At 35.0% G+C, this 25212-nt stretch overlaps 1 protein-coding gene across 1 annotated transcript; it reads left to right on the top strand.

Moving 5' to 3' along the window:
- Positions 1 to 4875: 4875 nt before the first annotated feature.
- On the top strand, positions 4876 to 22409 carry LOC114281638 (cationic peroxidase 1). Its single transcript, XM_082891179.1, has 4 exons — positions 4876 to 5190; positions 6241 to 6432; positions 14815 to 14980; positions 21803 to 22409. The coding sequence occupies exons 1-4, from the start codon at positions 4966 to 4968 to the stop codon at positions 22219 to 22221; spliced, it is 1002 nt and encodes a 333-aa protein (XP_082747305.1). The 5' UTR covers positions 4876 to 4965; the 3' UTR covers positions 22222 to 22409.
- The last annotated feature ends 2803 nt before the right edge of the window (positions 22410 to 25212 follow it).

Below are 25212 nucleotides of genomic sequence, written 5' to 3'. Positions count from 1 at the left end.
AGACTTGAAAAACAAGTGTAACACTTGGCTCTTACCATTACCCTCAACGAATACTGTTTGGCTAAGAGGGTAGAGGTGAAGGTCCTCATCTGGAGCGAACTCCCAGTCCCCGAGACAATGAAGTAATCATCCTCGGCTCCCTTGTTGGAGTCTGGGAGGTCGGCAACAAGTTTGTACTCGGTGGACCTCGGTTTGAGGTAGTAGATATAGCCTTTTTCTAACTTAAGGCCACACATGATGTAGCAGTATTGAATGTCGGCTAAGGTTACCCTAGCTTTTTCTTTTTTGGCTAAGGCTATTATGTCGTTGATAACTCGGTAAGAGTTGATGGCGAGTTACATTGGGTTTAACTTGTAGTAATGGAGGATTTCTCGGAAAAGAATGTCATGTGGGAGCCTAAGCCCACACTTTATGAAAGCTACAACTGGGAAGGGCATGGAGTCAATTGTGGGCATGATAGAGTCATCCTCCCCAGCCAGTCTGAGATGGACGTCAGCCGGGATATCTAACTCTTGTCTAAAATACTCTAACTTGACTGGGGTGTCCACCCTTTGCTTCTACATACCCATGATGTCGGCTTAGGAGAAGCTATTGGCTTTCAGAAAGAAGAGTTTCGTGAAGGTTTGAGGGACCTCAGCTAAAACCTAAATATGTGTTGGGGTAAGAATTTATGGGGATCTAAGGGAATTCGTTTTGGTTTTCCCTAGGATTCGTGAGTTCTAAGATGGATCCCAAACCTCAGTCTAGGCAAATAAAGATTGAAGGCAAGAATCTGGAAAAAAACACAGAAAAAAGAAACAAGAACAAAGATTCAGAATCAAAAAATAGTGATGAACCACCAAGAACACTGTGAAAGAGTGTGCAAGGGTGCAAGGCCAAGAACAGTGGCACAAATCAATAGATATGTAAGCAGTGTGTGAATATTCACGAATGGATTGGGCAAAAACAGAAATCGAAACAAACATGCTCAATACATGGTGGAAATTGAGATACGAATAAAATGATTAAAGACACGAGCAAATTCGCAAAGGCAGCAAGTAAAGCAGTAGAGTTCTTTAGAGACAAAATGAGAAATTGAAAAAAAGGGAAACAGTAACTCACCGAAGAAAATGAAGCCGGTGTTGAGTACGCCAGAGTCAGGTAATAATTGCAATCGAAAAAAGCCAACGAAAGCTTTACCAGAGGGGAGGAATGACAGTAGTTGCAGAGCTTGAAAGTTTGAAGCAATGGCGAATTTGGGGGAGTAGAAAGAGAGAGTTTGCACGAAGATGATGGTGGAAAAGTGAAGAGACGGAGAGAGAGAGTTGGTTTTGATTAAACGCGGAGAATGACGGCAAAATGCCATCAATGTGCCTAGGACGACGCGCTTGTCAGACGGTGCACGCAGAAACAATGTGACTTGATGGCGCGTGTCAGGTACGACTCAGTAGGGGAAAGACGCGTGACAGAAACGGTTGAAATACTGTGCGTGACAGCTCATACGCGCGACAAAACTCTTGGAGTTCTTGATTTAATGAAGCAAGGGCATCGCTTGATGAGGAGATCTTGGCTCAATGAACTTAAACGAACTTGGTTATTGGTTCCAAAGCATTAATGAAAGCAGACTATAGTTCTTGGTTATATTGAGCCGACGAGTTATGACTTCGGCAATAAATGATGAAGTGAGCTTAGCCGACGTGCTAAAAGGAAGAAATGACATAGGTTCCATCACCTCAGGATGCCGAGGTAATAGAACCTAGGGGCAGTTGTGGAGACATAATTTTTGAGTTGCGACACGTGGCCAAGGTGACACCGAAGTGACAGCCAAGGTGCCACGTGTCCTGATTATGACGCCGAGGTAATCTTGGCTAGGCCAAGGTTATCTCCGAAGATACCAAAGTCTGGGATAAGCGGATAGGGGACAAGAGTCTTAGAACGAGAGAAAGTTTCAATTTGGATAAAGATAAGACTCTTAGAGAGTTTATCCCAATCCTACTGAGAGTCCAAGATTAGCAGCAATCCAGGGTCCATTGGAACTAGGCTTCTATTAGGACTAGGATCGTGATGGCTATAAAATGGAGGTACCCTCGTGGGTTTAAGGTACGCTTTTTATTTTCTGAATACTGAGTTAAGCACTTTTGCTATCTTTGAGAGATAACTAACTTGATCGTCGGAGTGCCCTCGAGTGGACGAACCACCGCCGGAATCTCATATTTCTGTTACAAGTCATTCAGGCGCCATCTATTCTGCCAGTGCTCTCCAGTTGAATACTAGTTTGGTAGTGTGGTCAGAAATCTACTCACACATAAAATACTTACATTTTTAAAAATAATAAAATAATAATTTTGATATATTGATTAGAGAGTTTTTATGTTAAATTGACATATGTCATTTTGCTACCTAAATTTTCCAAAAAATTTGACACAATTTCGATGTTTTGGATGGAGATGCTCTAACCTGTTTGGTTTGTAATAGATCAATGCAGGCGGAAAACAATGATTATCAAAAAGTAATCAAATGATTAATAATAAAAATTATATATATATATATTTTTATTAATGTGTAAAAAATTTTAAACATTACCACTGAATGTTAATTTTTTCTAAAAAATCATAGTCATAAAAATTCCGAAAGATAAAAAAAAGTCAAAATATCACATCATCTACAAAACTCAATCATTTTGGTACCGTTTGATAACACTTACGTTTTCAGTTTTATATTTATATTTATAAAAATTTTAAAAACTCAAATAAAAAATTATTTGGTAAATTTTTGATTTATAAATGAATAGTCTCAGTTTATAAATTTAATCAAAAAATATAAACTCAAAAAATATGTTTCCGTTTTGAGTTTTGAGTTTTTTTTTTTTTACCACCCAACACTAGCTGCCACCCACCACCATTTTCTACCACCGTCTTCCACCACCGTCTTCCGCCACCCACCTCCCACCACCACCACCACCACCACCACCACCGACCGGCCACCCACCACCCACCTGCCATCCACTCGCCACTCCTCGCCTCCACCACCACCACCTATCACCTACCTGCCATCCACTGCCCGTCACCTACCTGCCACCACCACTCGCCACCCACCTGCCACCACCATCCACCACCTGTCACCACCACCCACCACCACCACCACCACCACCACCACCATCACCCACCACCCACTCGCCAGCCACCTGCCACCCGCCATCTACCTGGCATTATTACTCACTACCCACCACCACCACCCATTCGCTACCACCCACCACTCGCCACCGTCACCCACCACCACCCGCTACTACCACCTGCCACCCGTCACCACCACCCACCACCATTTGCCATCCGCCACCTACCTGCCACTACCCACCACCCGCCACCTACCACCACCCACCACCACCACCATCCACTCGCTACCACCCACTACCCGCTACTGTCACCCACTCACCCACCCACCACCACTAGCCATTCGCCACCCACCCACCACTTTCCACCACTGCCACCACTACCCACTGCTACCACCCACCACCCGCCACCGTTACCCACCCACCCACCACCTACCCGCCATCACTCGCCACCCGCCACCCGTCATTCGCCACTCACCTGCCACCACCACCCGCCACCCGCCGCCACCACCACCACCACCCACTCGCTACCACCACCACCCGCCACCGTCACCCACCCACCCATCCACCTACCACCACCACCGGCCACCTACCCGCCACCACCATCCACCACCACCCGTCATCCGCCACCCACCTGCCACCACCACCCACCACCACCCACTGCCACCCGCTACCCACCACCCACCGTCACCACTTTCCACCACCGTCTTCCGCCGTCACTTGCCACCATTTGCCATTTCTCACTCTTTTTTATATTTTTAAATTTTTTTAAATATTTTGTCAATTACCAAACGCGTTTGTAGTTTATGTTTTTCTAAAAATAAATAATAAATAAATAAAAATTAATTTATAAATTTTTTATAAATATAAACTGAAAAAGTAAACGTTATCAAACAGACCCTTTCTATACTTACAATTATCTATTAAACTAAAAAAATAATAGGAGAAAAAAAACTCACCACTCACTTGCTATCCTTACATTCCTCACTTTCTATCCTCACTTTCGATCCTTACAGTCCAGCGAGACCTTACATTCCAGCGAGACAAAAAAAAAACTTTTGAAAAGATAGTTGGATTTTTATATAATTGAATATGATGTATGTAAAAGAAAAAATAAAATGATTATGAGTTTGATATGATATTTTGTTTTACTGACTATTTTAGCTTATTTTTTTTGTGTGAATTTTAGGCCTCATTTGAGAACAGAATAATTTAGTAATTTTTTAACTATTTAGCTAAAATATGAACTAAAAAAAACTAATATGTTTGGAATGACTTTTTGACTTTTTACGAAAAGATGTACAAAAAGTAGAGAAAAAAGAGAATCTTTGACTTTTTAATATGAGTTGTTGACTTTTTAACTAATTTAATAAATTTTTGACTTTTTAACTAAAAAGAAGAGCTCCCAAACCAGGCCTTAATCTAAAAAGTCAAAAAAAACTTTTGCCAAACATCCCTAAATTTACATCATGCACGTCAATTAATTTTTTTTTCTTACAAGGGTCCATTTTAAAAAAATCATTTTAAAAGCATTCTTAACCTCTTTTATCTCAAAAAAAAATTTAAAAATCATTAAAAAAAAGGAAAATATCTCGTAACTCAAATTTTGTGGCTCAAATGGTCAAAACGACGTCGTTTTGGCTATTTTTATGTTGTTCTGTACTCAAAACGACGTCGTTTTGGCCATTTGAGCCATTTTTGAGCTACAAAATTTGAACTACGTAGTATTGTCGTAAAAAAAAACAACTTCCCAAACAGAACCTCAATTATTGACCCAGTCCAAGAGAAAAACTCTCGTCTTGTATAAATCCATTGGAGGATTTCTACGAAGCCTTAACCAAACACCCAACAAGAAGCTAAGAAAGTCTCTCATTACCATGGATTCATGTTCATCGAAAAAACCCATCACATTATGTTTGGGGATATTTCTATTCCTATTCCTTGTCGGAATGGCCTATGCTCAGTTATCGTCAAATTTCTACTCATCAGTATGCCCTAATCTCCTTCCGACGATAAGAGCAGTAATCGACTACATAGTGTCTCACGACAATCGCATGATGGCGTCCTTGCTCCGTCTTCACTTCCATGATTGCTTTGTTAATGTAAGTTTTCACTTACCACTTTTATCTATCTTTTTTTTTAATCTCTCCTTATCAAAAAATAAAAAATAAAACTCCAGGGTAGAACGGGGTAACACAATAAATTCTAATTTTTTAATTTTGGTCATTTTAAATCTTGATTTTTATTTATTTATTTTCTATTTAAAATATTTGTCTATTTTCCTTAAGATTGACGCAAAAAAAGAAAAAGATATTTTAGTCATTAAATTTAATAAAAAAATTATATTTTAGACAGTTTTTGTATTGAATTTAATGATTAAAATATTATTTTTTTTATTGATTTTATTTAATAGAAATAGTTTAATTATTTAGATTGAAAACAAATTATAAGAGTATAGTTTAAATTGATAAAATTATTAATTTAATATTTATTATGTTGTAAGGATCAAATTATGGATTTTTTTTTTTTAAAAGAGAACTACATGCAAGTAAGAAAAGGAAAAAGAATTACCAACACATGAGGGTTGTACGTGACACTTGCACCCCTACAATCTTTTATTTACACCCTATCACAGACACACTTATACCCCTCATATATTGGTAATTTTTTTTTTCATCTGCATGTAGTTCTCTCTTTTTTTAATTTCCCCAATTATTAATTTGAAACCATGCGATATTACTTACATAGTATTCTCAACAAATAAAAAAAAAAAATTACCAATAATTAAGTAGTAGTTTCAAAAAATTATTGCTGAAAAACTTTATGCTTTTAATTATTAATGTTTATAAGATTTACTATTTATTTATAATTTTTTTTCAAAACTATGCTGAAGTGAAATTTCTCCAATAAAAATCACAGAACCATCAACTCCCAACGAACATGAAACAGGTAGATCAACATTATCCCATTAGTTAAATTTTGTGTTACATTGTTAGTCATAGTTGGAAACACAACGTGGAGAACGTCACTTAAAACAAATAATTCATTAATAGATTAAAATTTTAAATAATAAATACCTTTTTTTTTTTGGTTATACAGATTACTTTTTTTTTTTTAATTTAATATTGTATTGAGTAACAAAAATGAAACAGGGATGTGATGCATCAATTCTTTTGGATGACACGGAGACCTTCATCGGAGAGAAAACAGCTCCTCCAAACAACCATTCATTGAGAGGATATGACTTAATCGATGCCATTAAATCTCAAGTGGAAAGTTGGTGCCCTGGTATTGTTTCTTGTGCTGATATTTTAGCAATTGCTGCTCGAGATGCGGTTGTCACGGTAAATCAAAAATATTTGATAATCTAGTTAGTTCATTTTTTAGATCCTTGTAAATATATTGTTAATTAAAAAACTCAAATTGATCCGATTATTTTAACCAAGTTATAAATAAATGATTTATTTTCAAAATAATTCTTCCTGTCCATTTTTTTTAAAAAAAAAAAATGTGACTACAATTATCTTATCGAATTTTTTTCAGGGATAATCACTACCTACAAAATGAAAAGATCATATTATCAAATAGGACCCCACAAAGGCCATACTGGACAGTCCGTCTAACTCACAAATGTATATAGTCATTTCATTTGGTATATTATCCCGTGTGCTACAATCTCAACGACCACTATTTTTAATGCAACTCATGCTAGACTCATTATATTAAAATTGTGTTTGTGTGGCATAAAATTTTGTTGGAAATAGTTTTGGAAAAATTTGATTTTTTTTTCAATTTTGATCTAAGTTTTAGGTGGGATCCAATGCGTCAAAGTTAGCGGGTCTAAGTGGTAATGCGTTTTATGTTGCGTTGTGATTCATGTAGTGTATTTGGTTGCTCAAAACCATTATCGGGTGAATGGGAAATTGAAACCAAAGTGAGCTCTATGAAAATGATGTTTTGGTGGAATTTCCATAAAAGTTTGAGTTAAAGCTGTTTCATATTGGTTTGGTAGGCAAACTTTGTGTGGGTTTATAAGGCTTGAGATTGGAATTTGGGGTCGGCCCAAAGGGGCACTCAAGTTTTGCAGAGGGGGAGGTTATATGCAAAGTGGGTTAAACTCATTAGACCCAAAACAAACACACACGCATGCCATCCTCCGGGCGAGCTAGGCTGGGTGGATGGTGTGAGTAGGGGTGTACGCGGTGCGGTTCGGGCGATTTGAGAATAAAATTACAAACTGAATGACGGATTGGCGGATTGACAATTTGCGGTTTGGGCGGTTTTTGACGGATTAGCGGATTGGAGAATATTCTAACTAATTATTATACATTTGCGCAATATATAACACTAATTTGTATAATATTTTTTAGATATATAACACAATGTAATTTTAAATAATATATTTCATATATATAACCACTAATTTATAATAAATTTTATATTTTAATTCTCTCTCATACTCATTTTTACATTGATATTTCATTGGAGGTTAAAAAATATAAATGTATTAACTATAGTGGAGCGGAGCGGTTCGGTTGGCGGATTATAAATTTGAAAATTTAAACCACGGTTAGCGGTTAGAGCGGTGCAGATAGATGCGGATTGGTGCGATTTTAACGAATTGGGCGGTATTTTGCACAGCCTTAGGTGTGAGGTAAGCATTGGGCCAAAAACTTTTTGACTTTTATTTTTTTAAAATTAAATTCTTACCTTTTTTTTTAATTTGAATTTCGAAATTAATTCTAAAATGGTGTCCAGATTTTCCTTTACCCAAACAGATCTATATTTATTTAAACTCTATCTAAACAGATTCAGTGTTTGTTCAAATTTCAAACCCAACAAGTTCCTTACTGTATTGAACAAGTATTATACCTGTTCAAACATGTTTGCTACTTGTTTAATTCAAACCGAAAAGTCCCCATTGCTCTCATAAATAGATAGACCCTCATTTGGATTTTCACACGATTTTCGTTCTTAATTCTGTGATTACTCTTTGCATTTTGCTGCATTATTTTTCTGTGAGAAAGTGTATAAACACAAAGTGTGTTTGTTGTGCAAACAGTTTGTAGTGCTACTACTGTTTGTTGAAGATCATTTCATTCTGGAGAATACAAATAGTATTCATATACTGTTTGATAAATAGTAGTAATATACTGTTTATTTTCTTTGACAAATAGTAGTAATATACTGTTTGTCATTAACAATTTCAGAATATTAATTTGTGTAGTAGTGTTACAGAAAATTATTGTGTAGCATTTTATTTTTCTAGTTTTAGTAACTAGAAAATTAAAACTATTTTGTGTAATAATTTATTTTCTGGTTTTAGTAACTAGAAAATTAATTTGTGTTTTGATTTTTTTGATTTTTGTGATAAGATATTATGGTTACTGAAATTGAAAGTGGTACTCCAATTGTTACAACGACTCTGGCCCCTATCCAGAACCATGTTCAAGTTCCAATAAATCATGGAGAAAAATTGAAAAAATTTAATGGCATTGAGTTTAAGAGATGGCAACATAAAATGCTGTTTTATCTTATAACTCTAAATCTGACCTGGTTTCTCCATGAAAAGGCTCTAGTACTTACCGATGACGAAAGTGATCAGTAAGTTGTTGCCACTGTATACGCTTGGAAACATTATGATTTTTTGTGCAAAAATTACATCCTCAATGGACTTGACAACATACTGTATAATGTTTACAGCCCTCTGAAATTCGCAAAAGAATTGTGAGATTCTTTGAAGAAAAAATACAAGACAGAGGATGCCGGCACAAAGAAATTTGTTGTTGGCAAATTTCTGGACTTTGTTGTGGTAGACTCTCAAACGATAATTTCTCAAGTTCAGAGTTTTCAATTAATTTTGCATGACATTCATGCTGAAGGTATGTCTCTGAGCGAGTCTTTCCAAGTTGCTGCGTTAGTGGAAAAATTACCATCGACTTGGAAAAATTTCAAAAATTATTTAAAATATAAACACAAAGAGATGACCATGGATGAACTTATTGTAAGACTAAGAATTGAAGAAGATAACTGTACAACCGAAAAGAGAAATGGTAAAAATCTCATTGAGTCTAAGGCTAATATGGTTGAAAAAGTGCCCAAATCACATAACAAAAAGAGGAAGTTTGCTAGAGATGGTCCTAAATAAGGCGACAACAATGGTAATAAGAAATTCAAAGGAAAATGTTATAACTGTGGCAAGATCGGACATCGTGCCTCTGATTGCCGACGCCCTAAGAAGGATCGCGAAAGTACAAGCAAGAAGACCACCAATCAAGCCAATGTGATAGAATTAGATTACATCTCTGGCGGGGTAAATGACATCAATCTCTTTGCTGTGGTGTCTGAGGCTAATTTGGTTGGAAATCCTAAGGAATGGTGGGTTGATACTGGGGCAACTCGTCACATTTGTGTGGACAAGAAGATGTTTACTACTTACAATGAGGCTGCAAATGGTGAACAACTTTTCATGAAAAATTCTTCTACTTCTACTGTGGCTGGACAAGGAAAGGTGATCTTGAAAATGACATTGGGAAAGGAACTTACCCTTAACAACGTGCTGCATGTACTAGACATCCGGAAGAATTTAGTTTCTGGTTCTTTGTTAAGTAAGAATGGTTTTAGGCTTGTATTTAAGTTTGATAGATTTATATTAACAAATAGTGATATGTATGTGGTTAAGGGATATATGAGCGATGGTCTCTTTAAATTAAATGTAATGACAGTTGTACCAAATTCTGCTATAAATAAGAATAACGCATCTTTTGCTTATATTCTTGAGTCAAATTTATGGCATGGTAAATTAGGACATGCAAATTTTGATGCTTTGCATGGATTAATTGGTTTAAATTATATACCAAAGTTTGAAATTGTTCCTAATCACAAATATGAGATTTGTGTAGAAGCGGAACTGACTAAGGTTTCATTTAAATCTGTTGAAAGAAAAACTGAACTTCTAGAATTAATTCATACTGATGTATATGATCTTAAATTTGTTCAACTAGAGGAGACAAAAAGTATTTCATAATATTTATCGATGATTCACAAGATTTTGTTATGTATATTTACTTAGAAGTAAAGATGAAGTTTTGGAAATGTTTAAACTCTACAAAACTGAAATTGAAAATCAACTTGATAAAACCATTAAAATGATTAGAAGTGATAGGGGTGGTAAATATGATGCACCTTTAAATGAATTATGTGCACAGTATGGCATTACTATAGCACCTTATTCTCCACAGCAAAATGAATTGCTGCAAGAAAGAATAAAACCCATAAAGAAATGATGAATGCCATGTTACTAAGTTCAGGCTTACTGCAGAACTTGTGGGGGGAAGCAATATTGTCTATTAATTATGTTCTTAACAGAATACCCCACAAGAAAACTAACAACACTCGTTATGAATTGTGGAAATGTCGACCACCTTCCTACAAATACATAAAAGTGTGGGGGTGTTTGGCAAAACTAGAATTTTCTGTTCCGAAAAAGTCTAAGATAGGATAAAAAACAATGGATTGTGTGTTTATTGGTTATGTTCAGAATAGTAGTGCATATCGATTTCTGACTTATAAATCAGAAATACTTGATATAAATGTGAACACTATTATAGAGTCAACGAATGCTGTGTTTTTTGAACATATTTTTCCTTACAAGCAAGAACAGGAATTAAGTTCACATAAAAGAAGTTATGATTGTACATAAAGTCAACAGACTAATGACAATCAAACAGAAGAGGCTAGTAATGGTCTCGACCAACAGGATTTAACTGATGATAAACCAAGACGAAGTAAGAGAGTAAGAACATCAAAATCCTTTGGTCCAGATTTTCTGACATACTTGTTAGAAACTAAACCTCAAAGCTTTAAGGAAGCAATAACAAGTTCTGAAGTACCTTTGTGGAAAGAGGCTGTTAATAATGAAATTGAATCCATTATGCAAAATCATATTTGGGAGTTGGTGGATCTTCCATTCGGTTCTAAATCTCTTGGATATAAATGGATATTTAAGAGAAAAATGAAAGCAGATGGTTCAATAGACAAGTATAAAGCAAGACTTGTGGTAAAAGGTTACAGACAAAATGAAGGTCTGGACTATTTTGACACATATTTTCCCGTGACAAGAATAACATCTATCCGCATGATTATTGCTATAGCAGCGTTGTATAATTAAAAAATACATCAAATAGATGTTAAGATAACTATCTTAAACGGTGATCTAAATAAAGAGATCTATCTGGAGCAACCCGAAAAGGTTGTAAAATCTCTTTATGGATTAAAACAAACTCCTAAGCAATAACATGAGAAATTTAATCATGCTATGCTTACTAATGGGTTTAAGATAAACGAATGTGACAAGTGCGTTTATGTTAAAAACACTGATAAAGGTTATCTCATCATTTGTCTTTATGTTGATGACATGCTTATTATTGGAAGCAGTCAAAACATGATTAAATCAACTAAGCAAATGCTGAACAAAAGATTTGATATGAAAGATATGGGGGTCGCAGATGTTATATTAGGAGTGAAAATTACTAAAACATCTGATGGGTATACATTATCTCAATCTCATTATATGGAGAAAATTCTTGGTAAATATATCAAGGATGATATGAACATAAATAAAACACCTGTAGATATTAGTCTTTATTTATCAAAAAATAAGGGTGATGTAGTGTCTCAGCTAAAATACTCTCAAATCATTAAAAACCTAATGTACCTAATGAATTACACTCATCCTGATATAGCTTATGTTGTCAGTAAATTGAGTAGGTACACTAGTAACTCCGGAGAAGACCATTGGAAAGCGATCATTCGGGTTCTTAGATATCTAAGATTTACCCGCGATCATGGTTTTAACCTTACTTGATATTCTGCAGTACTAGAAAGTTATTGTGATGCCAATTGGATATAAGATACTAAAGATTCAAAATCCACTAGTGGATATGTATTTACTTTGGGAGGCGGTGCTGTTTTTTGAAAATCCATGAAATAAACATACATCGCACCATCCACAATGGAATCTGAATTCATTGATTTAGACAAAGTAGGAGAAGAAGTAGAATGGCTTCGTCATTTCTTAGAAAATATTCCAATGTGGCCAAAACTTGTGCCAACTATTTGTATTCATTGTGATAGTCAATTTGCAATAGGCAGGGCGCAAAGTCATACATATAATAGTAAGTCACGATACATTCTTCGTTGACATAATACCATAAGGTAATTGCTTTCAAATGGACTAATCTCAATAGATTATATAAAATCTAAAAAGAACATTGCGGATCCGTTAACAAAAGGTTTGACAAAAGAACATGTGTATAGTTCATCGAATGGGATGTGATCAAAGCCTATTACACAATAGTCATCATAATGGTAACCCTACTTAGATGACTGGAGATCCCAAAAACTAAGTTCAAAGGGACAACTAAGTTATGTGTGACTCGCCATAAATCACCAAGGGATTGAAAATTCCCAACCCATTCTTATAGTGATATCTGCAACATATGTTGTATGTAGGGGTTTAAAGATAAACTTTGTTTTTAATGATTACTTATATCTTGATTTAGGCATAAAAATGAAGAAGGGTATAAAAGATACTCACAATAAGAATCACCTATATAAGTGTCGAACTGGGGCCGGTTCTATGAGAATGAAGAGGTTAAAATCTCTAGAAGCACTCATTAACAACTAGAAGTGTTCAAGGCCAAAATGAACACAACTGTGAGAACCACGACATGTCAGAAAATATTTTGTGTGAAATCTATTGTCTTGGCTTACACAAACGGCTGAACAATTCAAGGCATCGCGTCCATTGGTTGGCTAGTAAGTCCAATAAGTTATCACTAGGGAAGGTTCAAGGCCGAATGCTACCTATCCTGATGCAAGATATTTTTGACTTATATTCTTTCGACAAATTTTGCATATTGTTACATTTCTGTTGTCATCAAATTCTATTCATGTGGGGGATTGTTAGAAATGGTTTTGGAAAAATCAAATTTTTTCTCAACTTGATCTAATTTTTAGGTAGGACCTATGCGCCAAAGTTGGTTGGTCTAAGTGGTAACGCGTTCTATACTGCGTTGTGATTCACTTAGTACATTTGGTTACTCAAAACTATTATCAGGTGAATAGGAAATTGAAGCCAAAGTGAGCTCCATGAAAATGGTGTTTTGGTGGAATTTCCATAAAAGTTTGAGTTAAAGTTTGTCCTGCATTGGTTTTGTGGGCAAACTTTGTGTGAGTTTATTAGGCTTGGGATTGAAATTTGGGGTAGGCCCTAAGGGGCACTCAAGTTTTATAGAGGGGGAGGTTATGGAAAAAGTGAGCTAGAACCACTAGACCCAAAACAAACACATGTGTGCGCCGTTCATCCGTCCGGTCGGTCGGACGGGCTGGGCTAGGCCTGGGCACGGGTGCGTGGTGTGAGGTAAGTATTAGGCTTTTTTGGGCCAAAAACTTTTTGAATTTTATTTTTTAAAAATTAAATTCTTACATTTTTTTTTAAATTTGAATTTCGAAATTAATTCTAAAATTGTGTCCAAATTTTCCTCCACCCAAACATATATATATATATATATATATATATATCTGTTTAAATTTTGTCCAAACAGATTCAGTAGCTATTCAAATTTCAAACCCTACAGGTTCCTTACTGTACCGAACAGGTATTATACCTGTTCAAACAGATTTGCTACATGCTTAATTCAAACTGAAAAGTCACCATTACTCCTATAAATAGATTGATCCTCATTTAGATTTTCACACAATTTTTGTCCTTAATTCTATGATTACTCTTCATATTTTGCTGCATTATTTTTCTGTGAGAGAGTGTATAAACACAAAGTGTGTTCGTTGTGCAAACAGTTTGTAATGCTACTACTGTTTGTTGAAGATTATTTCATCCTGTGAGATAGACGTCCAAATTCTGTGAGCACTCATGAGATGACGAATTTGTCTTAAGGAGACAGTGTTAAACACTGGACTTGATCACTCTAAAAAAATATCTTCTGTAAGTACTTTATGTTTTTAATTTTTTTTTCTTCTCTCCTTCTCTATTTCATTTTCTGTTTAGTTTATGTAATTAAACAGATTTTGGAAACTCTTTCTTTTAATTTATTTCTTGTGTGTTCTGTTTGTTGTTAAGTACACAAATAGAATTTATTGTTTAAATACATTGAAGATTGACCAACAAATTTAACATCAATTATGATATAAAAATGATAAATATAGTATTATTGAACTTCAAACTGGGATGAATTTAATTCAAATGTGTTGTTTTTCAAGCCAATAATGCAAATTGAAAAGTCTTCTTCATTACTAAAGATGTGTTTAGATTATAAAGGCTGGACAGGGATTTAAGAAGTGAAAGTGAAAAGGTCAAACAAGTGCGAATAAAAATGAAGTAAAAATGAAGTAATTTTTATTATTTATTTTTTAAATTCTTATTCAAATATATAATTTAAATCCAGTGTAAATATTAAGAGAATAAGAATAGACTTATCTCAGATTTGTGAAAAATATACGCATGATCATTCTAGTCCGATCTTGAGATCCTAACACAAGTTTCATATTCCTAGCACTAACGTTCCGGCAAATCAGAATATCAAACTCTTATTTATAGAATTTAAATTCAAAACTCACACCACAACATAATACTACACAACCACTAAGCGATAGTCTTTCATCCAGCTAATATAAACCTCAATGTCCTTATGTCTTTGAATTTTCAGCTAGGTGGGCCAAGTTGGTCTGTTGAATTAGGCAGAAGGGACTCAACCACAGCAAATTTCAGTGCTCCTAGCACTGACATCCCTGCACCTGATATGAACCTCAATGACCTTATGGCTGCCTTTGCAAAAAAAGGTTTCACTTTTAAGGAAATGGTGGCTCTCACAGGTATGTTTTGTTGGGTATATCTCTTTATTGGAGTGTGAGACTCAATTAATTTGTTAAAAAATTTTAATTTAGTTTGGTTTAGGTATAATATATTTTTATATATTATATTTGTGAAGACCCAATTTAATTTGAATACAAATATGTTTTTGATTAATAGTCCAAAAATCAACAATATATATATATTGTCTTGGTTTTTGCTCGGTGGAATAGTGCTGCGGTTTGCTATACAATAATTAATCAATCAGTTTGTGGAGTAGCAGCAAATTGATTTCGGTGATATAGGGTTTGGTGCATCTTTGTTTAGTGCTTTGGTGAAGTTTATTTGGGTCGTTATTTTGGATTTTCTTCAACTTTAGTTTTGAAGATTTTGGTTCTTCTATTTGGTGATGTCTTTCCTCTTGTTTATTTGTGATTATTTAGAATTCACCTAAGGATGGTTTTGTGAGACCATTGGTGTCTCGTTTGTAATCGTTTGAAAACTTTTTGGTTGATAGTAGAATCGGATTTCGATCCCGTGGACGTACCTCACATTGAGAGAACTACGTAAAATTCTTGTGTTGTTTTTTATTTAATTTTTCCGCATTAGTTTTTATTTCTATTGATTAATTTACTTGTGGGAAATCATTGATTTTTCCTGACAACTGGTATCAGAGCTTATGGTTTATTTGAGTTTATTTATTTGTGTAAATCAATGGAGGGGAATGTGAGTCGCATGTCTAGCTTCAATGGAAGTAATTGGGTAACTTGAAAAACTAAAATGGAGGACCTATTATTTTGTAAAGATTTGTATGGATCCATTGAGGGTGATAGTGGCAAACCCGAGGGTATGAAAGATGATGAATGGAATAGGCTTAATCGAAATGCCGTTGATGTTATCCGCCAATGGATTGATAACAGTGTATTTCATCATGTTGCTACTGAAACTTCGGCACATGATTTATGGAAAAAATTAAAGAACCTTTATGATAGAAAATCAGCCACAAATAAAGCCTTTCTGTTTCGTAAGTTGGTTAATTTAAAATATAAAGATGGCAGCCCTATTCCGGAACATCTAAATGAAATAAAGAGTATTGTTAACCAACTTGCTTCTATGAAAATTATTTTTGATGATGAGTTGCAGGCTTTGATGCTACTTAGTTCTTTGCCCGAAGTTGGGAGACTTTGGTTGTGACCGTTAGTAATTCGGCGCAAGATAGAGTTGTCACAATGGGCCAAGTCATTAGTAGCCTGTTGAATGAAGAAACTAGAAGAAAATCAGCGGGTTCCTCTCATTCGGAAGCATTCGTTGTGAGAGGCCGAAGCAAAACAAGGAAGAGGAGTAAGACTCCTCATGGTCGTGATCAAAGTCGTGACAAATCAAAAGATGGTTCTTTTTTAAAGAAAAATATTGAGTGCTATTATTGCCATGAGAACGGGCACATGAAGCGAGAATGCCGAAAGCTCAAGAGTAAGGAGAAAAGACGTGACAAAAGTGTGGATAAGAAGCAAGAAGACACAACGACAGTTACTACCGATGATCTCATGGTCGTTTGTGAAGATGATTGTATCAATTTTGTGGGCCAAGAGAGCAATTGGGTGATTGATTCCGGTGCTTCTTTTTCTGTGACTTCTCGAGTTGATTTCTTCACTACCTACACCAAAGGAGATTATGGTTCTGTTCGAATGGGTAATGAAGGTTTGTCCAAGATTATTGGCATGGGTAATGTTTGCTTGGAAACAAATTTGGGCTGCAAGTTGTTGCTTAAAGATGTGAGGTATGTTCCCGACATTCGCCTCAATTTGATCTCTACTGGGAAGCTAGATGATGAAGGCTTCAACAACAAATTTGGTGATAGAATATGGAAGCTCACAAAGGGTTCTTTGGTGGTGGCTAAGTGCAAGAAGACTCATACACTTTATCCGATGTAAGGAAAAATTTGTAAAGGTGTTGTCAATGCACTTGAAGATGATACTTCTACCGAATTGTGGCACAAGCGGCTTGGCCACATGAGTGAAAAGGGGCTGCAAGTATTGTTCAAGAAGGAGCTTCTACCCGGTTTGAAAAGTACACATCTCAAAACTTGTGTTCATTGTTTGGCAGGTAAACAACATAGAGTTTCTTTTCATAAAAATGTTGCTTCTAGAAAAGAAAATGTTTTGGAGTTAATTCATTCGGATGTTTGTGGTCCTTTAAAAGTTAGAACACATGGTAGTGCACTTTATTTTGTTACTTTCATTGATGATTATTTAAGAAAAGTTTGAGTTTTTCTACTAAAAACTAAAGATCAAGTTCTAGAAGTATTTAAGTATTTTCAGGCCATGGTTGAAAGAGAAACAGGGCAGAAATTGAAGTGCATCCGATCAGAAAATGGTGGTGAATACATTGGGCCATTTGATGAGTATTGTCGCAGCCAAGGTATTCGGCATCAAAAGACAGTTAAGAAGACTCCTCAACAAAATGGCGTTGCCGAGAGGATGAACCGCACCATTGTGGAAAGAACAAGGTGTTTGCTTTCACAAGCTAAATTGCCAAGATCCTTTTGGGGTGAGGCATTGAAGACAGCGGTTGACGTGATCAATTTGTCTCCTTCCTATCCTTTGAATGGTGATGTTCCAGAAAGAGTTTGGACCGGCAAAGATGTGTCTTATGAGCATTTGAAAGTGTTTGGTTGCCGAGCTTTTGTTCACATTCCAAATGATGAGAGGTCCAAGCTTGATAGTAAGTCAAGACAATGTATTTTTCTTGGCTATGGGCGTGATGAATTTGGGTATAGATTGTGGGATCCGGTCGACAAGAAAGTCATTCGAAGCTGTGATGTTGTGTTTCTTGAAGACCAAACAATTGAAGATTTTGGCAAAGGTGATTAACCAGAGCCAAAAACTAGTGATCTCATCGACATGAATTTATCTCCTTCATCTTCAGTTGATGATGAAAATAGGGGAGATGTGCAGCCACCTATTGAAGATGTAGAGGATGATGCTAATCCTAATGAAGTTGAGCCAAAAATTGAGGAAGAGCATCCAACTCAAGAACCGCCACCACAACTTGAGTTAAAAAAAATCTACAAGGGACCGACAACCTTCAAGAAAGTATCCTCCCAATGAATTTGTATTGATTTCTGATCAAGGGGAGCCTGAGAGCTACGAAGAAGAATTTGAGCATGCAAAGAAAGGTGATTGGAAAAAGGCCATGGACGAGGAGATGAATTCCTTGCTTGAAAACCAGACTTATGATTTAGTGAAGTTGCCTAAAGGGAGGAAAATTCTGAAAAATAAGTGGGTTTTCAAATTGAAGAATGATGGCAAGAATCTGAGGTACAAGGCATGTCTTGTTGTAAAAGGCTTTGGGCAAAAGAAAGGCATTGACTTTGATGAGATTTTCTCGCTGGTTGTAAAGATGTCTTTTGTTTGGGTTGTACTTGGCATGGCTGCAAGTATGAACCTTGAAGTTGAATAACTTGATGTGAAGACTGCATTTCTTCATGGTGATCTTGAAGAAGAAATTTACATGGAGCAACCGGAAGGTTTTGTGAAAAAGGGAAAGAGAAATTTGTTTTCAAATTGAAGAAAAGTTTGTATGGCCTCAAGCAAGCCCCGTGGCAATGGTACAAAAAATTTGACTCTTTCATGATGAATAATGGTTTTTCTAAAACCACTTTGGACCATTGTGTGTTTGCGAAAAATTTTTCGGATGGCAAATTTATTATTCTTTTGCTTTATGTTGATGACATGTTAATTGTGGGTCAAGATTCTACCATGATAAACAGGTTGAAATTGGAGTTGAGCAAGTCTTTTGCTATGAAAGATTTGGGACCGGCAAAGCAAATTCTTGGTATGAAAATTGTTCGTGATCGCAGAGAGGGGCTGATTTGGTTGTCTCAAGAAAGCTACATTGAGAAAGTTCTTGAGAGGTTCAACATGAATAAAGCAAAGCCGGTTGGTTGTCCACTTGCGGGTCACTTGAAACTTAGTTCGAATCAATGTCCTACAAGTGAGAAAGACAAGGAAGAGATGCTGAAAGTTCCTTATGCTTCAGCAGTTGGTTCTTTGATGTATGCCACGGTTTGTACAAGGCCGGATGTTGCTCACGCCGTTGGTGTGGTGAGTCGTTTTCTCTCTAATCCAGGTAAAGAACATTGGGCAGCGATAAAATGGATTTTAAGGTATCTTCGAGGAACTTCGAATGTGTGTTTGTGTTTTGGGGATGGTAAGCCGATGCTTGATGGGTTCATATATTCTGACATGGCCGGTGATATTGATTCTAGGAAATCTACCTCGGGGTATTTGATGACTTTTGCAGGGGGAGCTGTGGCATGGCAATCTAAATTACAAAAATGTGTTGCTCTCTTAACTACCGAAGCTAAATTTATTGCCATTACAGAAGCTTGCAAAGAAGAGTTATGGTTGAAGAAATTTTTGCAAGAATTGGGTTTGAAGCAAGAAAAGTATGTGCTTTGTTGTGATAGTCAAAATGCTATTCATTTGAGTAAAAATTCTACTTTTCATTCGAGATCGAAACACATTGATGTGAGATACCATTGGATTCGTGATGTGTTAGATTCGAAATTGTTACAACTCGAAAAGGTTCACACGGATGATAATATTTCGGATATGTTGACTAAGACTTTGTCGAGGGACAAACAATTGAAGTGTTGAACTTTGGCAGGTATGGTTGATATCTCCACCTAAGTCGGTAGGAGGAGAATTGTTAGGTATACCTCCTTATTGGAGCGTGGGACCCAATTGGTTTGTTAAAGAATTTTAATTTGGCTTGGTTTAGGTATAATATATTTTTATATATTATATTTGTGGAGATCCAATTCAATTTGGATACAAATAGATTTTTGATTAATAGTCCAAAAATCAACAATGGCCTTGTTTGGGAAGTGGTTATTTTAGTAGGCTATTTGGCTTTTTGGCTATTTTAGTAGGCTATTTTAGTTTTGTGTTTGGGAAGATGAGATGAATTTTTAGTTGGGTTCTTGTGTTGGAAAGTGTGTTGAAATGATGTTTAAATTTAAAATGACAAATTTGTCCCTAACTTTTTATTTTTTAAATTGATACAAAGGGGCAAAATGGTAATTTTCCCATTGATGTTTCAATTTTCGGCTGTGACAGTGTAGGCTGCCTACACTGTCCAGCGCAGTCCCTATTTTTTTTTTTTTTTTTTTAAAAAAAAAAAAAACTGTGAACAGTGTCACTTTTTGACTTATTTATCAAATGAGGCTATAATAGCCTCGTTGGCAGCTTCCCAAACAGCGCCAATATATATATATATATATATATATATATTGTCTTGGTTTTTGCTCGGTGGAATAGTGCTGCGGTTTGCTATACTATAATTGATCAATCAGTTTGTTGAGTAGCAGCAAATTGATTTCGGTGATATAAGGTTTGGTGCATCTTTGTTTGGGTGCTTTGGTGAAGTTTATTTGGGTCGTTATTTTGGGTCTTCTTCAATTCTGGTTTTGAAGATTTTGGTTCTTCTATTTGGTGAGGTTTTTCCTCTTATTTATTTGTGATTATTTGGAATTCACCTAAGGGTAGTTTTGTGAGACCATTGATGTCTCGTTTGTAATCATTTGGAAACTTTTTGGTTGATAGTGGAATCGGATTTCGATCCCGTAGACGTACCTCACATTGAGGGAACCACGTAAAATTTTTGTGTTATTTTTTATTTAATTTTTTCATATTAATTTTTATTCTCATTGATTGATTTACTTGTGAAAAATCATTGATTTTTCCTAACATGTTTATGATGAGCATAGGAAACATGCTTGTAATATATCTGATTGTGCATAAAATTTTTTTTTTTTTTTTTTTTTTTTTGAAATCAATGTGACAATTGATAAGCTTCTAATGATGTCAAACAAAAGTTTATTCAGATCATAAACTTAGACACAAGTCTAAAAGGTGGATGAGAAATGATTAAAAAAAATAAAATTTATATTTTACTCTTATTTTATTTTATTTTTATATCTAAATTCATAATTCATACCGAGTTTTAAGGAAATGGTAGCTCTCGTAGCCATGTCTATGCTTTCATACAAATATCTTTATGATATATATACTATAGAAAATGATTTGGAGCCCTAAAAATACCCCCTCTAATCCCCTTAATTTCCATATCAAGTAAAAAAAAAAAAAAAAAAAAGGAAAAAGTTGCCTAAAAAAAAAAAAAGGAAAAAGTTGCCTAAAAAAAAAAAAAGGAAAAAGTTGCCCAAATTGAAAATTAGGGGGATTAGGGGGATATTTTTAGGGGATGTAGCAAGGCCCTATATACTATTTGTTGACCATGCAATAATTTGGGTCATAGCGAGGGTAATCTTTAATTAATAATTGTCATATTTACATGAATATTGGAGAGGAATGTTTTACATAATTAAAATTCATTCAAGATGGGCTCATGAGTCCAATTAATAGACTGGAGAGAAACTTGGTTTTTAACAAATTTCACCAATTTGAGTGTGAAAATGAGGCTGCTTTTTATGAGAATTGTTGTTTCTTCTTCTTTTGCTTCTTTTTTTATTTTTATTTTTATTTTATTTAAAAGATGATTTATAAATAGAATTTTCATACCAAAAAAGTGATTCAAAATGTGTTGCTGTGGGGCGTTTTTAAAATTATGAATTAAAATAGTTAGAATTTTGATTTGAATAAAAATACTACAAAAAGCATATCATTATTTTGTATTATAATTTTTTTTTGTTTACATATCGTTACTCCTTTACAAAATGCTTGCATCTATAATATCAATGCATTCTATGCGCGTAATCTTCTGTTCGCGCGTCATTACTCAAAAATGCAAAAACAACCTTACAAGTTTTTATTTATTTTAAACAGGGTCACACACAATAGGCCAAGCAAGGTGTTTAACCTTTCGAACCCGAATCGACAACGAACCCAACATAGATTCACAATTCGCTGCATCATTGAGAGCAAACTGTTCAAGCAATGGAGATCTCAACATCCTCTTTCCTCTTGACACCACAACTCCAACGGCTTTCGACAATGCCTATTTCAAGAATTTGCAGAGCCAAAAGGGCCTTTTGCACTCAGATCAACAGCTCTTTAGTGGGGGTTATACAGATGATCTTGTTAACACTTACAGTTCTAACTCTACAACTTTCTTCTCAGACTTTGCAAGTGCTATGGTGAAAATGGGCAATCTTAACCCGCTAACTGGCACTAATGGCCAAATCAGGACTAATTGCAGGAAAATTAACGCTCATTATGTTTACGAACTCGTTTGCAGTATTTAATAAATCTCTTAATGAGCGTTAATTGCAGGAAAATTAACGCTCATTATCTTTTAGTCTCAATAAGTGAAAATAGAATGTGTTTTGGTTTAAAATTACTGCAATATAGGTTATAGACAAAATGAATCTTGTCCATACATTTTCAATTATGGATGACTATATGAATAAGTAGCAAAACTAATTTCTTTTAATAATTCTAGTTACATTGAATATTTAATTAGAATTTTATTTAGAAAGCGTGTGGATTTAAAGTTAGTATGTTGAATAAAATTTCGGATAATTTTTAAACCAACATCATTTTTGTATGAGCAAAATGAGAAAATGGGCAATTACACTGGTAGTTTTTACTTTAGCATATGAATTTAGTTATTGTAATTTTAATTGTGACTTTACTACTTAATTTTGCAATTGGGTTCAATTGGGCCAATTTAAAATGGTTGTTAAGGTTTTTTTTTTTTTTTTTAAACTGTTTGTTACATAATATACGATACACTTGTCTTCCCAGCTCCATCTCCATCCAACTACCTCTCTCCCTTGGATATCAAACCACATGAGAGATAATGAAATGGGAGCAAAGTTGTGTGAGTGTTGTCATTGTAAAAAATAGTAACAGTAATATTATAAAGTTAGAAATTTTATTTAAAAATATCACTATGTGGTAAAGTTTACAACTTCATTTTATACAAAGATTTTATAACGTAATTAATCTCCACTACACATTTTAATTCGTGGGCCCAAATCTGGCCCAAATTCTGTATTGCCAAACTTACTTAGGCTCTTTTGGGAAGTAGGTTATAATCCACTTCCTGGATTATAACTCACTTCCTCTCTTACAAAAAAACTGTTTATAAGCAGCTTTTTACCAAAAAGTTGGTTATAAATAGTAAAATTAAAGGAGATGGTGAAATGCTGGAAAAAGAGAGAGGAACAAAGGCCCCGTTTGTTTTTAGAGATAGAATGGAGGGGATTCATAGTGAGGGGATTGATAGTGAGGAAATTAAGTAAAATTGTGTTTGTTTTGATGATAGTTGTTAGTGTAGGAATTGTTAAATTATTTTTATATAAAATAATAAAACAAATATAAAAAATATAAAAAATTAAACATTAATATTTATAAAAAAATTCCCAATATATAAAAAATAAAAAAATTTCTAATCCCCTCACTATTTTTCTAATACCATCTCCCCAACCTTCATCTCCCTAACCTCCATCTATATCACCTCCACCATCCCAATCCCCTCCCCAACTCTACAAACAAACACAACACTAAATAATATATCCACCATCCTAATCCCCTCCCATCTACTTAACCACAAAACAAACAGGCCAAAGGGTAGAGGAGAGAGAAAGAGAGGTAAGTGGGTGTGGTGTTACTTATCTCTGGTGGCCCATGAGAGAGAGAGAGATTAGTTTGTTGGAAAATTTTACAATATACACCTCTTATCATATATATTTTTAGTTATGTTATTTTCTTTTTTAATTATGATTAATTTTTTTTTTTAATTATGACATTATAATGTTTGGTTATATCTCGTATAATATTGGATTATTAATTTTTTATTTTGTTTTAATTATGACTCAGAAAATATTAAGTTATCTCATCTTCTTCTTTAATTATAAGGTGTATATAGATATACCCTTTAAAGAGTGTGTACCATAAACTTTCTCTTGTGTATAACATGTTTATTATTTTAAGTGTTACTCCACTTACGTATATGATTATTTACACACATATATATATATGATTATTGTAAAATTATTATAATATCATTACAAGTTAGGCAAACCACATAACAATATAATATGCAATTATTAGTGTCACTAGTTGCATTGACATTGCAATACTATAAACACGTTTTTGCTATTGAATTTTGTGACACCCATGTATGCTATAAACACATTTATAGCATTTCACAAAACCATGGACAATGGAATAAAGTTACGAAAAATAGATCAAAACAATTTCACAATAACAATTAGGATCTGCCCTTAAGTTTCTTTGACAGAAAATTTATTTCTCTTGCTGCCAAAAAGCATCCAAAGCATGACAACAAACAAAACTTGACCAAAAAAATAATAGTAAGTTAAGAAACGTAAAAACTAAATAAAGAACTTGACAAAAATACATTAATGAAACATAATTTTTTAGAAGCGTGTCCCGTCAAATAATCTTGTAAAAATCATGTTTGTTCATGTGTTTCTAGGTCCGGTTCTTTGTTTGGTTTAGGTATTCCTAAACTTATTGAAAAACTATTAATAGAAGTATCGATAAAATGGGAAAGGGCACAAGAACAACTACTACTAGGGAACTAAGCTGATCTCACCTTTATTGAGCGAGTCATAGAACGCCGTGCTTCTTTTCTTCATGTCCCACTGTTTCTTCTTCCACATTGTAAAATAATAAATTGAGATGTATATTATTATTGATGTTTTACAAGATTGTTATCTTGATTTGTATGTTACAAGCTATTATATAGGAGAGGTGTGAGGTAAGTGAGTGGTGGTAGTGGATGGTAGTGGAGGTGGTGGGTGGTAGTGGAGATGGTAAGTGTGTTAGGTTTAGTGGGGTGGATGTAGTGGGTTAGGTTAGTGGGTTAGGTTTAGTGTACATTAACAGCCCCCCTCAAACTCAAGGAGGATAGGAACTAACCAACTTGAGTTTGAAGAGAGTAACAAAACAGAAAAGTAAACTGATAAAGAAAAAACAAAACAGGATAGGAGACACGGTATGGGCGTGTCGGACCGTTGTAGCAGACAGTTTACGGGGTCATGTCGGACCGTTGTAGCAGACAGTTTACGAGGTCATGTCGGACCGGTGTAGAAGACAGTTTACGGGGTCATGTCGGACCGTTGTAGCAGACACTGTGTGGTCGTGTCAGACCGATGTAGAAGACAGTTTATGGGGTCATGTCGGACCGTTGGAGCAGACAGTTTACGGGGTCATGTCGGACCGTTGTTGAAGACAGTTTACGGGGTCATGTCGGACCGTTGTAG

Source organism: Camellia sinensis, chromosome 10 (assembly GCF_055761805.1).
Source record: "Camellia sinensis isolate YWXY chromosome 10, ASM5576180v1, whole genome shotgun sequence".
Classification (NCBI taxonomy): Eukaryota; Viridiplantae; Streptophyta; class Magnoliopsida; order Ericales; family Theaceae; genus Camellia; species Camellia sinensis.
The sequence above is the reverse complement of the archived record's forward strand: the minus strand, read 5'-3'. Positions and strand labels throughout refer to the sequence as shown.